General features: G+C 43.0%; 4 protein-coding genes across 4 annotated transcripts; all 4 read right to left on the minus strand.

The window, feature by feature from the left end:
- Positions 1–125: 125 nt before the first annotated feature.
- On the minus strand, positions 126–3,482 carry ATC70_011841 (uncharacterized protein; the record flags this gene model as incomplete). The annotated part of the gene is made up of 4 exons (XM_064831026.1): positions 126–2,973; positions 3,026–3,238; positions 3,307–3,353; positions 3,411–3,482. The coding sequence occupies 4 exons, from the start codon at positions 3,480–3,482 to the stop codon at positions 126–128; spliced, it is 3,180 nt and encodes a 1,059-aa protein (XP_064679939.1).
- A 687-nt stretch (positions 3,483–4,169) lies between these two features.
- On the minus strand, positions 4,170–5,130 carry ATC70_011842 (PHB domain-containing protein; the record flags this gene model as incomplete). Its single annotated transcript, XM_064831027.1, has 3 exons — positions 4,170–4,263; positions 4,327–4,778; positions 4,849–5,130. The coding sequence occupies 3 exons, from the start codon at positions 5,128–5,130 to the stop codon at positions 4,170–4,172; spliced, it is 828 nt and encodes a 275-aa protein (XP_064679940.1).
- Positions 5,131–6,235: 1,105 nt separating this feature from the next.
- On the minus strand, positions 6,236–7,315 carry ATC70_011843 (uncharacterized protein; the record flags this gene model as incomplete). The annotated part of the gene is made up of 1 exon (XM_064831028.1): positions 6,236–7,315. One exon carries the CDS (start codon positions 7,313–7,315, stop codon positions 6,236–6,238), a length of 1,080 nt encoding a protein of 359 aa, XP_064679941.1.
- A 1,347-nt stretch (positions 7,316–8,662) lies between these two features.
- ATC70_011844 (uncharacterized protein) lies at positions 8,663–14,397 on the minus strand (the record flags this gene model as incomplete). The annotated part of the gene is made up of 5 exons (XM_064831029.1): positions 8,663–9,127; positions 9,209–12,521; positions 12,590–13,897; positions 13,954–14,059; positions 14,139–14,397. 5 exons carry the CDS (start codon positions 14,395–14,397, stop codon positions 8,663–8,665), a joined length of 5,451 nt encoding a protein of 1,816 aa, XP_064679942.1.
- Between the last annotated feature and the right edge of the window lie 1,637 nt (positions 14,398–16,034).

Raw genomic sequence — 16,034 nt, forward strand, 5'->3', positions numbered from 1 at the left:
GATCAGAACTTGATGTCTTTCCAGATCAACATTTGCAGTCCATTTGAGTGTAGCCGAAAAGGTTTAAAAGTATGCGTACGAATTACGCGGGTTTAATAATATACGCCTTAGATCAATAACTATATTCAAAAGAATGTCTGCTCCTCATTTTCAGGACTTGCTGTGGTATAAGCATCTTCAAAAGGGTTATTGTTAGGTAAAGCTACTTGCTGCTGTTGTCTTCTCGATGGCATTGTACGACTACGTTGCATTGCTGTTTCTTGTCTTGTTCTTGCTACAGGCACGCTCAATTGACGTCGAACTTCAATCGCTATTTGTGGCACTTGATCTTCTTCATCTGAAGTGTCTACATCAAAGCGTTGAGACAAATGCGCTTGATAAAACGCTACAGGAAGTGAATGATGACGCGCCATGGGTTCGTTTGTCAGTGCGTCCTTGTCGTCTACATCCGCTAGCAATGGAGCCGTGTGCCGTCGTATGATGTGCTGTGTCGTGTGTGTGGTTGCTGCGTCAGAGGCATGTTGCTCTTCTTGATGTGGCACACCAAATTCGTCTAATGACATGAATCGAATGTTATCTTTTTCCTCCTCCACCTCAGTCTTTTCATCCTGTGGGTAAGCCAGTTGCGCTTGGCTTGCGTTGGGAGTGAATGAAGAGTACATTTCAATGTATTCAGAAGTGACATTGCGTTCATTTTGCAATTGTCGAGGCATCAGCATATGGAATGAAGGCACAGGTGGTGGTGGTGGATTTGATAGTAAGGGTGCATCTTCAGACTGATTTCCACCAAACGAGGATGTATACGTCGTATAGCGAGAGAGCTTGTCGTCCGTATGGGGATCTTGGGGTTGTTGGTGTTGGTGTTGTTGTCGCTCCTCTTGCTCTTCGTCTTGATCTTCATCGCTGCTACTACTATCTTGATCCAAGATGCCATCCTCCTGGACTGTTTCAAATTCCACAGGGCATCCTTGGTCATAGATGGTCATGCGCTTGTGATGATGATTGAAGCCCTTGTTGGCGTCCAAGTCAATGTCTTGCATCACTGTCTTGCCAAACAGCTGAGCCATCTCCATGGTGTTATTGATAGGTTTTTCAGGCGCCTTGTACACTTTTTGCAACAAGTGCTTGACATCGTCGTGCACTGTGGGAGTGGCTAGTTTGTTGCGGTAGGCAGGATCTTGAAACTGGCTATGCAAGGTCTGCTGCTTATGTTTCTTACCGGTGCTAAGGGCGCTTTCATCGTCTTGCAAGACATAGCTGGGCTCCGAGCCAGAGAGATAAGTGCCTAGCACATGCATTCGACGGTAATAAAAGTACTGGTACATCAATGTCAGCACAGGCAGAGGGATCAGGCAATACGCCTGCAACAAACCGCCCTTGAGAACCATCATGATGATCATGGTCACCTGAAAAAAGATAACCGATGTCATGACCGTCTGAAACAAGACAGGCCAAATCTTACCGCCACTCTCCATCTTGGTTACGTAGACGTACATGAGCATGTACTTGTATACCATGCTAGCCACCGCAAAGTAGACTAACGCAAACGGCAATATCAAGGGACTCATAGCCGAGTAGACCAGGGCAATGGTAAAAAAGAACAGCAGCAGGTTGTAGTTTTGAGGGTAGTTAAACTCGGGAGGCTTTGCCAGTTCACGCAGTTCACGAGGACTAGGACGTGTGATAAACTTGCGAATGGTGATGGTCAATAACGGCACCAACATGGCCAAGTCCATGGTCAATGTCAATGACTTGAGACACACAAAGTTGATCCAAAATGTAGACACCTCAGCAATGTTCTTTGCAATTTGCATGACGTACTCTGTGATGCTTTCATCCGAAGCGGGTAAAGAGCCGGATGCGACCAGTGCTCGGATCTGGCCATAGATACCGATAAACATGGACGTCAATGTAAAAACCAGCAGATTGTTGATGATGAAAAATACGTAGAGCTTTGTCAGTACTTTGCGGTCCAGCGTGGTTTGTGTCCAGTAACCTTGTTGTTGCGACAGGAAACGGAAAAACAGCGGCAGCAAGTAAAAGAAGACGGCCATGACAATGGGAGTAAAATAGGCCTGAATGACACCCATCAAGACTTGGTGCGAGTCAATAAAGGCTGCACTGTTGGGTATCAGACGTATCAGGTTGATTATGTTGGAGGTGGCCGAGAGTGCAGTCATAGGGATCATCCAGGCAAACACAAACACCCAGTAGACAATGCGTCCCATCCATCGCTTCGCTTGACGGGTTTTGTGGTCCAGTGGTAAATTGGGCCACACCAAATCTGTGGGTGTCGGCGATAGTCGAATATCAAACTTTTTAGCGAGTGCTCGTTCCGTTGCATGAGCAACATGAACACTGTCAAAGGAGATCCAGCCGTAATGGGCCGTTTTAGTCGTCTTGCTTTTGCGTAGCTGCTTGATCTCCTTGTCTAAATCAGCCACCTTCTGTGTGTAGTGCTCGATAGCGTCTACTTTTCTGCCTCCACAGCACAAGAAACCGCCCAAGCGGACAGTGGGCCTTGATTTCTTCTGGTGCTTTCCGTCGCTCAAATAAGCGGCTAATGTGGTCTCCAAGTTGTGCACGGCCAGTTGATGCTCTTCAAACAAATCTGTCAGTTTTTTGCTGTGGTGGCCAATCATAGCTTCCGAAATGGGGTACGGGATGCGTTCACGAGACACCCATTGCTTGAGTTTGTCATCCGATTGCATATCTACAGGCACACGGCTGACCATCAAGGATTTCATGGAGGCTTCGTTTTGAGGGAGTCGAAAGTAATATTGTCGCATTTCAATGTAATCGCAGGAAGCACGGTACATGAAATAGGCGATCAGGATGCTGAATAGGTATGTAGCAGAGAAGGGAGCCCAGTACCATGTTGTGTCTGCACCGTCTGTTCTGGTTTTGCCATTTTGAAGGTTGATGCCGGCGAGTGATAAGATCTCAATACTGCCAGGTGCTGGAGGCCAGTCGCTATCGAGTACAGTTTGTTAACGCATACTTGAGTGATAGTCAATCCACTTACCCTGTTGCTTTGGTGGCTACAATGTAGATGGGGATCAAGGCACCAATACCGAGGATGCTCATGTAGAACAAGAGTTTCCGCAATAGGCGCACAAATCGAATGTACAGTAGGGCATCACAGCCAATCAAGGGGAGTAGTTGTTCGTCTTTGATCCGTAGAATTGGTTTTACCCAAGATAGCCAGCCATTGGACTCTATTGCTGGAGGTTGATGTCTAGATGGGGGAGGGGAGGTGTTGGTATGCTGTCTGATCTGTCCCATAGGTTGCATATTATACGTTACTCTTTGGTGGCAAATTTTGACTTTGGCGCATACACCAATGTGTGTCTCTAGGTATAGATTGTATGTCAAGTCATTCTCTTTTGCTCACACAAAGTAATACTTACTGGCCTCAGCAAACTAAAGCCAATCATGACAACAATGGCTGTGCCTACATTGATGCCTAATTGTATACCCATTGCTTTGATTGTGAATGATGCATCTTGCTTTCTTTGGTCCTCGAACGGCACATACACACTCATGTTGCTGTCTGCTAGTTTGAAGGTATGAAGAAGGAGAAGAAGAAGAAGAGAAGAGAAAAAGGTGGCGCACAATGGATTCAATTGTATTTTTAGTCAAGAACATTGCTTAATTTAGATAGGAAGATGAAAAAGTAGTATAAATTCAAGTGTAACCATCGATGATGAAGTGAACACCATTTCCAACAAAAACTGTAACCTCTACTAGATACGTTTCGAATCGCATTATATCATGGATGATGGTGGTTGTGCTTAGTATACCATAGCATGTATCTAGCTTGCATAATGAGGGATCCTGCACCAACGCGCGAACGTTTATGTAAATTAAAAGGTTCAATCCAAGCCACATGAAAGTTTTGCTTATTTATAGAATTTAGAAATTTTGATGTAGAGGAGGAAGCTGAAAACTTGAATGAAATGAATATGTGGATGCCGCTATATGAGGTAAAGCAGGGTGCACTACCTTGTGTTAGTGCTATGATCCATTTGGAGCTTTTACAGCAATTTCAGGAGCTGTGTGTGTGTGTGTGTGTAAGCCATCTTCAGCCACACATACACACAATGTACTTCCTCCCTCCTCCCCCTGAAATGATATATTGTTTTAAATTCACATGTAGATAGATTAGATCATGGCAGCACTTTATACGCAGCCTTGTATATTTTATTAGCAACTTGGTTTCTCAAAAACTCCACCAGAGTCGATGCTTCCTTGAATTCAATTCTGTGGACATACACAAATGAGACACTCACATCATCCAACGCAAGCCCCACATGTTCTACTTACCTTTCATTGTCTACAAGGATGGTTTCAATCGGCAACAAAAGTCTCGATGTGCTGGTCAAGAAACAACCCTCCCACTTCCCTTGCTTGCCATCTTGTAATGTGGGAAACTCCCATTTCAATGGAATGTCATGCTCTTTGCATACCTTGATAACAATCTTCAAGATGGATCCCAGCAGGATATGATCCAACGAGGCACATACAACAGCACCATCTTTGACCACCAAAAAATTAGACGCCATGCCTTCATACAGTCGGTCTTGGTCATCCATCAACAAGACTTCATTTACATCCACAGGCTTGTTTTTTTCGAGTTGTTGTCGATCTCTGACCCATTGTGAATCCTTGACTTCAGGCGCCGTTCTCTCTTTTCTCTCAATCTCGACCTTGACACGTTTATTGGGTGGGATGCTGGGTAAAGCAGCGACATGCGCAGCGAAAAGCGGTTGTTGTGTCTATAATAAAATATCAAAACCACACCCGCCCCCTCTTGCTAAAAGAAAAAAAAATAGCTAATCTACTTACCTCAAACGAGTACGTTGCCATCAGTGATACTTTTGCCTCAGAAGGGTGTTCTGTATGTGTGGTCGCATCGACTTGGCTATAGTATTCAGTCAGCCCTTTTCTTAGCAATGGGATCACTTTGGCTTCAAAGCCCACAGGATCTCGCAACGATGCCAGTGCTTCATTGGCTGCTTGTGTTTGAGATGCTGTCTTGCCCTTGAATTGAATGGATGACAAGGAGTTTGTCATGCGCGTCATGTGTGTCTCGAGCTCGACAATAGCATCCCTGTTGACAGTGCGCATGCCTGTATAGGCACCTAATAAAAGCAATCAAGAGGTGAGAGAGAGGTTGTTGTGGCTTGTTGCAACTACTAGTTGCTCATAGTATGGACACATACCACTGGGATAAGATAGGATAAACTCATTGAATGAACAGTTCCCTAGGGTAGTTTTGTATTGAAATTTTGCAGGATCCTGTTCGAGCACGTTGGTTTGTTCAAGGATTACTAGTTTGCAGTAAATAAAATGAATGAATTCTCAAAGGTGATGGATATGTATAAACATGCTTACGCGTAGTTGGAGCTGCTGGCATAGTCGATGTGTATCTGATAAAAGCAGCAGACCTGAATAGAATTCGACGATAAACAGAAGAAGAAGAAGAAGAAGAAGCAAGTGAAAAAGGGAACAGCATGAATTTAATTTGTATATTGGAAAAAGAGATGGCCAAGGGACTGATTGGCTCACATGCTGAATGCGTTTATAAACACAATTTCAGGTCCAACATCACATTTGGCAGATCCTTCATTATAAGGTACTGGCATGTAAAAGGCAATTCTGTCTCGGGCATATACAAGTCCATATATTTGATCAGTTTCTGTCAGATGGATTTCTGCAAAGGTGAATATAAAGCTGAACTGCTTGTCTTTGACAACTGAATTTTATCTGTTTGCTATCCATCCTCGGAAGACCAATCTGCAAGCTGCTAGTTGGGATGATGGAGTCAATATGACGAAAGATGCAGAATAACAACTCTTTAGGTAAAGAGGTCATCGTAGTCAGTCATTCAATACAAAATGTTATGATAAGCGAACGAAGGCACAGAAAATAAAAAAAAACAATGCATTGCCATCAAGCTGTATAAAGGTGGATATAACGGTTTCAAGTCAGTTGCATCATTCTTGCCACTCCATCGCAGTTAATCCAGTAGATTACCATCTTGTATCTTGTTTACTTTAATCACGATTAGCATTTGACATGGGAATAATCTGAAAGTATGATACGTGTTATCTGAATGTCTTTTATTTTTGAGAGGGCCCACAGCATGTATCATGTAGGCAAGCTTGATTTTATATTATTTATTTACAACCAAAGTGCGATTTAGACCAAGTAGGCAAAAAGGGATTCAAAATCAATCGACCATTACGTCTGTCAAGCTCAAGACTACTTCGTTTTGGCCGCCAATGTCTTCAATACTAACCTCTAAGTCCTCTTCTCGCTTAGGCAAGAACTTCATAACTGCTAACAATGAGGTATTTCTAGGGAGCACAAGACGAATCACTTTGCACTCAATCTTCTTGACAGCATCCAGAATTAGAGTTAATGTAGTAAAGACATCGTCATCGGTGGCAGCTCTTCCCTCAGGCAACCAGATCTTACCCTTCAATTGAATGTATTTCATATTTGGATACTTGTAACAAAAGTACATGAGTGCCTCAGGGCGGAACATGGGGGAGTCGATCAGGATAAATTCCAATGCTCCCTCTTGCTGTACATTTGAAGTCAACCACGAAACTACGCCTTGCAGTCCTCTCATGTCTGCAAGAAAGTCCTTGATGACAAGGTTGCCTATACCTAATCCATCGAGATGAGGGTTACATCTAAGTAGATCTTCCAGCCATTCCAGTCCATCAAGATGCCCTCGAAGTATCACCATATCGAACTTTGGAAACTGATCCAAGTTCCTGAGAAAGTCTTTTGCAGCTGGTGTTGTCTGTCCGCCTAGAACCACGATGGGATACATGAGAGATTTCTTGAGCTTGAGAGCTACAGTCGTGTTGAAATCAACATCGAGTCCAGTGTACGATGGCATAGTCTCCAGTTGGGTGAACTCTTGAGATGACTTGTCAATGATATCAAAGAGCGCCTTGAAGAACCTTTCTGAATTGGCAAAGCCTGTCAGATTTACAATATTGGGATGTACAGCCAAAAGTAGCAGCTTATAAGTGTTCATAGGCAAGTGGTTGTCGTCCAATTCAAAGCTCAAATGTCTGATGAGAGGTATCTTGCAGGGATCCAGAAACAAGTGTCTAAAGAGTCTTGATGCGGTTTTGTCAGAAGTTATTACTATTGTATTGCCAAACATCGATCTTGCTGCGGGATCGTTCCAGTGTTTACAAACAAGTCTGCATTCTGCGAGCTGATGGTTGGAATCGATGGTGTCAAAGATGGCGGATAACAGCTCTGCAGGTAGCGATGTGATGTGGGTCATTGAAAAAGTAGTAGTAGTAGTAGGTGGATTTAAAAGAATATGTCTAGACTGCATATGAGCTACGAAGATATTTATATGTACTGCATCTCATTCAAGGCATTGATATTCATTATTGGTAATGTTCAAAACTGTCCAATGTTACTCTCTTGCCAGATTCATCTGTGGCAATTGTCGCTGTAATAATAGTAGGGCTTCATTGTAAATTTGGTTGACGGCTTGACAACTAGATTTTTCTCAATTGATTGCTCGTGTAGAGATATTCCATGAAAGACATCGAATCATGGGGTTTATTCAATCAGTCGCTATAAGTTTAAGATCGTGTGCGCTTGCTTACACTGCATAGAAACGTTTAGACAGCAGCTTGAAAAAAAACAATGACACGGCCACAATGATATAAAATGAGCCAGAAATGGTCTTGTACAAATCAATGTTACCTTTTAAAACTCTCCACCAAATGACAACAAAGGGTATTTACAGCAATGCTATCCACCTTTTTATTTTGACAAAAAGTTTAACGAATAAACTGTAGATGGCATCAAATATAGGCTGCTAGTGTACTAACAATTACCATTTTGCTAGGCTCCTGACTCGCGCGCTACCTGGTATGTGAACATTTGATCTTATCAATGGCAAGCATGACTTTTCTGACCGATAAGCAGCTAGGGTAGTATCAGGTAGTGATAAAGTCCATATATGTATTCAACAGCTTTTTTGCTTCATCTTTCAGTAACTTGCGCCGGTCTATTTGATCAGAACTTGTATTATGCCATGTTTTATATCCTTCTGTAGTGATGGATTGGATTTGGCATACCAACATTTCCTGTGCTGAGAAATATAGGCGATAGCTATTATACAGTATTAGTTCAATTTGACCTCATCAGAAATTGATTTTCCAAATATTGATGCTAGAGCCTTGAGACTAGCATGTTTTCTATACCAGTTTTTTTTTTTTTTTTTTTTTTTTTTTTTTTTTTTTTTTTTTTTTTTGCTAAGATAACGATGGTACAAACGAAATTTGCATAGATAGCAGTTGTCTTGAAAAAATGAGCAACAGCTCGATATATGCATTTGGAAGGATACGTCCTTTGATATCCATCGCAGTATCTGACGAAACTATCCGTACGTGACAAATTTTAGAGTCTGTGCTGATTGCCATCAAACTAGGTTTTCTGTGATAGAGTGCTGTAACATTTTGTGTCTAATATACTGTATTACCTCAAACAAAAGCTGTTTTTCATGCGACAATTATTGTAAGATATATACACACCAACTCTACCAGGTTTTGAACAGGCACTTTTTTCAATTCAACCCTCATATACGATGCAAGAATATACACTTTATTGTATACTATGTTCTACGCACTGCAATCACTTGGATATCCCAGCCGCCAAACCAAGGAATTTGTATCAGCCTACGCACCACACCTTCTTGGATGGACTGATTCAAAGATCCCATGGTGGAAGAGACAGTAAATGAGGCATAATATCTCTCCAGCATGGGCTGTAACATCAGTAATGCAAACACAACTGCTAATCCGAGGCAAATCATCAGCAGTAGCATGCCTTTACGCATGGTATCCGAGGATTTTCTAAGTAGTCGAATTTCATACATGGTCATTGTCGTCGAGTTGATTTTGCGCCTCTCTTCTCTGGTGAACCGTCTTTTACTGCTAGGACGGCCAGACCCGCTAGTATTATCATCATCCGAAGAGGATACATCTCGCGTGGTTGATTCCATCGAGTTATTGTTGCTTGGTAAAAGAAACGAATTGGATGCTGACCTGAATGGGTTCATCATACGGGCGCCAAAATTCTACACAAAAAAAAAAAAGTATATAAGTCATTGCACAGATAATCTCTCTCTTGCTGGAATATATACATATATACCACTTACATTGACGCCTGCAGACACATTACCCAAAGCAGTGGCCACGACCCCGCCACCACCCACGTACTGTTTAGAATGATTGTCTTGATGTGGAGTACCGCTCGTCTTTTCAAAGAATGGCTGCTCCTGCTCTCCTATACCAGACACAGTTTCTGGCCCATCTATTGAATTGATATCTTTTATAACCGAGTTTGAATCCGCACTGCCATCATCGCCATGGCTGCTCTTGTCTCCTGGGCTGCTCAGACAACTATGGCCACTGCTTTCCAAATTCTCATCATCATGGTGCAAAGCCTTGAGCTTAATATCCGAATTCACACTGGCTTCTACATCATTGACCATGATGATACCACGCCAGCTTCCATCCTCCGTGTGATCCTCTCCTAAAACATGAGATACCGTCAATTGAGTGGGCCTCTTGTTTAGGGTCTCTTCTCGCACAGGAATCAAGCTGAACTCCAACTCGTATATACTAGCAGCGGGTAATCCTTGCGCGATTTGGATAGTAACAGTATGCTTCATGTTCTTCTTGTTACCATCCAACAGGTTGGACAGCGGAGGCTCAGAGATGCTCAATTCCAGCTTGTTGGATATGTTTTTTCGTTTGTCTTGACCTGTTTGGTAGAGCTGTGCTTGGATTTCGTAGCCTTTGGTGTAGGGACGTAAATCGAACGTAGCTTGTAAACATGTCAATGCTCGATAAGTGACAGTGTTTGTGGTGTTTGTTGCCTTCATTGATAATGCGCTAGTAGTGGAAGTAGATGGTACAGTGCCTGCTGCTGCTGCTGCTGCTGCTGCTGGTGTGGTGGTGCTGGTGGTGCTGGTGGTGCTGGTGGTGCCGGCGGTGGATGAAGCCGCAGTACGTTTCTTGGGCAATGCAGCTGTTGGCAAAGAGCCTCGTCTCGTTTCTGGCGTCAATGTATGATGACTGGGTCTTCGAAACGGTGGTATCAATGAAGCACTCGATGACGCTGTGGGCTGTAGCGCTTCTTCTAGTCGAGGTTTCTTTTGCTCTGTCAGTATCTTGAATCGATTGGTTACCTTGAACTGATGCTTTTCATCATAGCTTGATTTAATACAGATCCAGTCCACATTGTTATCCTGCTGCACTGACGACGCAGATGACTTGGACAAGGTATTGTTAGAAAAGACGAGCAATGGAAAAGGCAAGGTTATTACTGGAGGCGGCCCTTTGGATTTGAGATACGACTCCAGCGCTTGCAGCTTTTTAGGAAACCAGTTATTGACAACCAAGTTGCTAATATACGAAGGCACAGAAACACCTAAATCCAAGGCAGCGACATGGGTAACGCGCGTGGATGGAATAGGATGGTTTGTCGCTGCGGTTGTATTGTACGGATCAATAGGCTCCAAGATCCAGCCCGACATGAACAGATGACCTCTGGTCTTTTTGGGGTTAATCAGCGGGAAATCAGGCAACGAGCTCTCGACATACAGCGTTCGCTTCGTGTTCGACATGGATGTCAGCAGCTCTTCTTGCGCTACACACGACACGGCATATATTTCTCGGTTCTTGAAAGGAAACAACGCTTTAATGGCTTGTCGGATGACTCTGCAGCCAGATGCGTCGTCTTGTCGTATGAGATCTGTCTTGGATTCTATCGTGTCGTCATACAGTGCTCGAATGTGTCCAATGTCAGTGATAACAGATCGTATTTCATCCATGGAAAAGTTCTCAATGACTTTGGATCCTTTGTAAACCATGTAAGGATCAACCACTTGCAATGTAGGGTGAGTGGCAGTTTCTGAGGATTTGTCCTCGCTATTGCTGCTGGCAATATTCTTGACACCAGGCTTTTTGCTGATACGAATTCCAGATTTGTTATTATCAGATAGCACTGTCCATCCGAATTGTTCATCTGTGAGTTTCAGAAAAGACAAGGCTGCTTGAGCATGCTCCTTTGGTGAGACGGGCAGCTGGTTCAATGCTTCCTCAATTTTTGCTTCTTCAGTCAGCGCGATTGCTGTTGCAGTGGTAGAAGAGGGTAAAGACGCAGGCTGTACATAGGATGCTGTGGTATTATCATCAGGAGGGAGAATCTTGGATAGAATCCCTTGTTCTTCTTCTTTCAAAAAGTTTCGCGAAAATGAGACTTGCTTGTTTCCATCAGGTATAGATAGCGTTCTCTGCTCTCGAACAATTGTGATTGTGTTGCCATTGACATTGAGTGTGCATTCGCTGGGTTGCTGTGGATGTTTCGTAGGGGGCTCGTCTGCTGGCTTGATCAGTACGAGTATCTTTCCACGCAGAGGTATGATAAAGGCTTCATCATGCTCGACTGTGAGCCAAACACCGTAGGGATCACTTACTTTTTGTAGTGCAGATACGCGAGAAGGTGGCGGATCAATGGCGACAGCATACTGGTTGTTGGCTGCCCATCTTCGTTTATCCAAGCGCACTACCGATACCGTGCTCTGTTGTGGACCGTCTGTCATTGCTGCTACGTTCTCTTGTTGCGCATCTTTATCAGACGAAGAAGCGCCCGATCTACGTGTATATTCACATCGCCAATTCTTACGCTCATGATCGTGCTTGACATTGACCAACTGAGCACATGTCAGATGCTCCAAGCTTGGAGGTGCACCAAATGTCTCGAAATACTGTCTCGCACTCTGCACAGCAGCACACGTTTGCACAATAAAGCGACTGGTGATATAATGAATCACCCAGGTGGGAAATTGAGTTACCATCACTTGCTTCACAGAGGCTGTTTTCTCATCCATACGCTCCAAACGCCATCCCATGACATCCATAGTAGCTCGTGTGTATCCAGTGACAGGCTGTGGTAACGGTTTGTATTGAAACGTGTCTCCAAAACAAGATGTCGATAGTAGATCAATGCGATAAGGTGAGGTGTACTGCCCTTGAAAACAGACATAATCTCTGGCACTGACAGGCCATGTGCCCTTCATCTTGGTGTGCCATAGTGAGCTGGTAGGTGTGAGTGCATGCAAGTAGACGCTGTTGTCAAACGTGTTGTCCCAGATTCTGCGTGCTCCTGTGCTCTCCAACACGGATTTGATGTCCCAAATACTGCAATCTTTCCACGTGGATTCGCTGAGGAAACCGCCCAAGGGATGGTTGGGTATATCGATCTTTTTGATCATGACATGGCCATTCTCTTTGGAAGGTGATTGGACAATGGTTGCTGTGGTGGTGGTGGTGGATGGTTGCAGATAGGCGTTGAATTGTGGAGCTACTTTTTGGAGTGCTACTGGATCGCTCAGGGGTATCTTGTTTTCGAGTGATCGGTACTCATCCAGATCAATGTCCTGCTGCTCCTCTTGTTGTGCTTCACTTTAAAGAACATTCGTGAGTGTGTTTGCAAGGATGACTCTTGCTTTTTTTTTTTTTTTGAAACTTACACTTTGTTTGAATCAGTGAGTGTCGGCTTGTTGTTTTTCTCTTCAAGACTAGCCATAGGCTGCATCGCTGGTGTTGCGCTTGTATCGTTATTTACAGTCTTTTCTGGCTTCACATCCTGGGGCGGCACAGCCGTTTGAATCAATGGCGAACAAGATGGTAGTGGTTGCATGCTGCTTGTCACATTGGATTCATGAGCTAGTTCCTCCATGCCATCCACGAATATGTCATCATCATCATCATCATCATCATCTTCTTCTTCTTCTTCTTCATCATCTATATCTTCCTCCTCGCTTGACAATGCCCATGACCGAATCGGCCATTCGTTTTGATTGACACAAAATTTCTGACTATCTGATCTACTGATGGTAACACTGACAAGTAAAGGATCATCCTCCTCCTCATCGTCTAATCGCATGGATTCCTCCTCCTTTTCTACAAAATACTGCATCATATGTTGTGGGTGTAAGATTTGTATCACGTAACTGTCGTTTTGCTGTTCTTGTTGTTGATGCAAGCGGGATGCTGGACGGCGATAGCAACGCACGCAGAGTTGAGCAAATTTGTCTGACCATTCTAGTTTCTCAGGCAACGCAAGCGTAATCTGAGGTATGTAAGCTACTTGCACCCTCAACTCATCTCTATCCAATGTATACAGTTTTTGCTGATTTTCATCACTATCCATCTCATCATCACCGTCTGCTGTCAGCCAAGGCATCATATAATGGTGCTGTTTATCTGGATATGAGAAATTGCCAGTCATTGGATGTAATTGAGGTGATGAAGTAACTGACGAAGAAGAGGTAAAGATGAGGGATGAAGAGCCGAGAAATTTATTCTTTCGCACTGTTTGTTGTTGTTGTTGTTGTTGTTGTTGCTGCTGAGGGTCCCATGATCCACTGTGTCTCCATTTACTAGTAGGATGGTTCATTTTCTGATGAATATCAACAGCTGTAACAGCTTGAGGCAATGAGGTCAAATCAGCTTGTTGTTGTTGATAGATGTACTCTATACAACAGTTGCTGTTGTTGGTTTTGTCGTAATCCAGTTTTTTCACAGTGATGGCTTGATCGCATTGACTAATCCAAGGAAAAGAATCCAGCTGGATCAATCGATTTAATGTTACTAGCGGCGTGACCAAGGTAGGTTTGATCCATTGGAGATACATCGTCGCACGTGCTGCTGTTGTTGTATCAGAATCATATCGATGTTCAATCTCTATCGCCCAAAAAAAGTCCAGCGCGGCAGTGGCAGCCATGAATCGCACTGATTGTTTGGTGAGAGTTGTTTGTTCAAGCCATGTCAACTCACTATGAAACAAGGACGCATCAGCCTATTGCACACTCTCCATTCAAGCTATACTTACTGCTCAACATTCTCCTTGTCAATGATTTTCCCCTGCAATGACGTTATGGTCTCATGGCGCTCCTTTTTGCTTTCAATGACATGTGTATTTGTTAACCAAGAACACCCTAAAAAAAAATTATGCAAAAAGGTCAATACATACACACACACACACACACACATCTCTGGGTAATAGGTGATACATACACTGACTGCGCAGTTCAATGGTAGATAGACAAGCTCGGTAATGCTCGAGCATTGTCTTGCTATGATGCTTTGGAACAAAATACCGAGTTGCTTTGTACGTTGTGATGTGAGTTTTGCCATCAATGTGGGTATCCTCTTGGTCCTTGCCGCTGATGTGGTGCTGCCAATTCAAAGATGTGATATGCTTGAAATGTTGCTGCTGAATAGAAGCATGTTTGAATGCACTTTTAGTAGATGCCTCCACTGTATTGGATTTCATCTAGTTGTATGTGTAAAAATGTTTAATGTATTTATGCAATTTGAAAAAAAAAAGAAAAAGCAACAAGTTTTTGCGAGAGAGAGAGAGAAAAAAAAAAAAGACTGGAATACACACAAACACACACACACACACACACACACACACAGACATTAGCTGTAACCCTCCAAACTCCCTATTTAGGTGATTGTTGAACCCACCGGGCCGATAGAACACACATGTCATGATTGATGCATGGTGTTCCTATAGACCATATGGATGTCAAATGATAAAACCATTCATTGTTGTTTGGATCAAGGGGTTTGGTCCGCAAGGCTCTGCCATTGGGGTTCATATGGGATCGTCATTGAAAAGCATGGCTTTCTCCGGTCGCTCAAGTTGGCTCTAAGTTTTAGTACTTTTTATTTTAGATGTGTAGAGAGAGAGAGAGAGAGAGAGAGAGAGAGAGAGAGCTTAAATGTAAGACACAATCTGATAATCCTTTGTTGGGTCAGTCTATTCGTCTTGAAGAGGCAAGGTTAATGAACAATGATTTCATCGTCGATTTGTAGTCAATCAAACAGGAACCACTCTCTCAAATTAGAAAATCAGTAGTAGTAGTAGTAGTACTAGAAACTCGATCTGATGCATACCTAAATAGCGATTTTGGTATGCAGATACCTTTTGTGCATCTAGCTACACATTGAGCCAAGTCAAGTGTTTATCTAGCTCACTTGGACACCAACCCTATGGGCAGACATTCGACATTTAATGGTATATCAGCAAAAAAGCGACCCTAAAACTGATGGATTAGAGGCTTTATCTTGCTCGAAAACCAGCGAAACCACCATCACTCATCGCCAACTACCACCGTTCTCCATACAGCCAATTTTCAGCACTTTTTTTTTTTTTTTTTTTTTTTTTCGCTTCAACATCGATGGATTATACACAAAGAATCCTTACAGTCATGCATCCAAATCTGTTCAAATTCTTTGATCGGATTTTGGCCCCCCCCAAAGTTGACGTTTTGGAGTATGGCACTCTCTTAATATCAAACAAATTGTTCAAGTGTGCTGCACAACATGATTGCATTTGTTGCAGCTTGCAATTAGTAGAAATTCGACTTTAGCTCCAAAAAAAAAAAAAAAAAAAAACGTGATATTGGTTATCGGAAAATTGCAGACTGAATTTCGAGCCATTTGATTTTAAATTGGTACCATTCGGTAGGCAATTTGAATGGCATGTTATCTTATTAGACCCATTTGGAGAAAAAAAAAATGAAGCCATTGTCTTGTTTACGTTGATTTTGTTGAAATTGGATCCAAATTCTCCATGGCTGAAGAATCGGATGGCTCCACAATTTCAAGCTCCGCTATTTGGATTTGTGTTGATTTTGCACTCTTTTTATGCGATTTGTCTCATAATAAAGGCCACATCATATACGAAAAAAACTTTTGGGAGCATTATTAACGTCTTCAGGGGCCCCTTTTTTGCTTCAAGATGCACAAAAAAATGACGAAAAGCGCTCGAGATGTCTTGAATCACAGTTCAACATTTGGAATAGCGGGCTACGAGCAACAGCAGCCCTCCTTAGTGTATGGTGGATTCATGATGTCACCAACCTGGAAATATACAACAATGAACAGCGGGGTATTGTACCC

Source organism: Mucor velutinosus (assembly GCF_035048745.1).
Source record: "Mucor velutinosus strain NIH1002 chromosome Unknown tig00001566, whole genome shotgun sequence".
Taxonomy (NCBI): domain Eukaryota; kingdom Fungi; phylum Mucoromycota; class Mucoromycetes; order Mucorales; family Mucoraceae; genus Mucor; species Mucor velutinosus.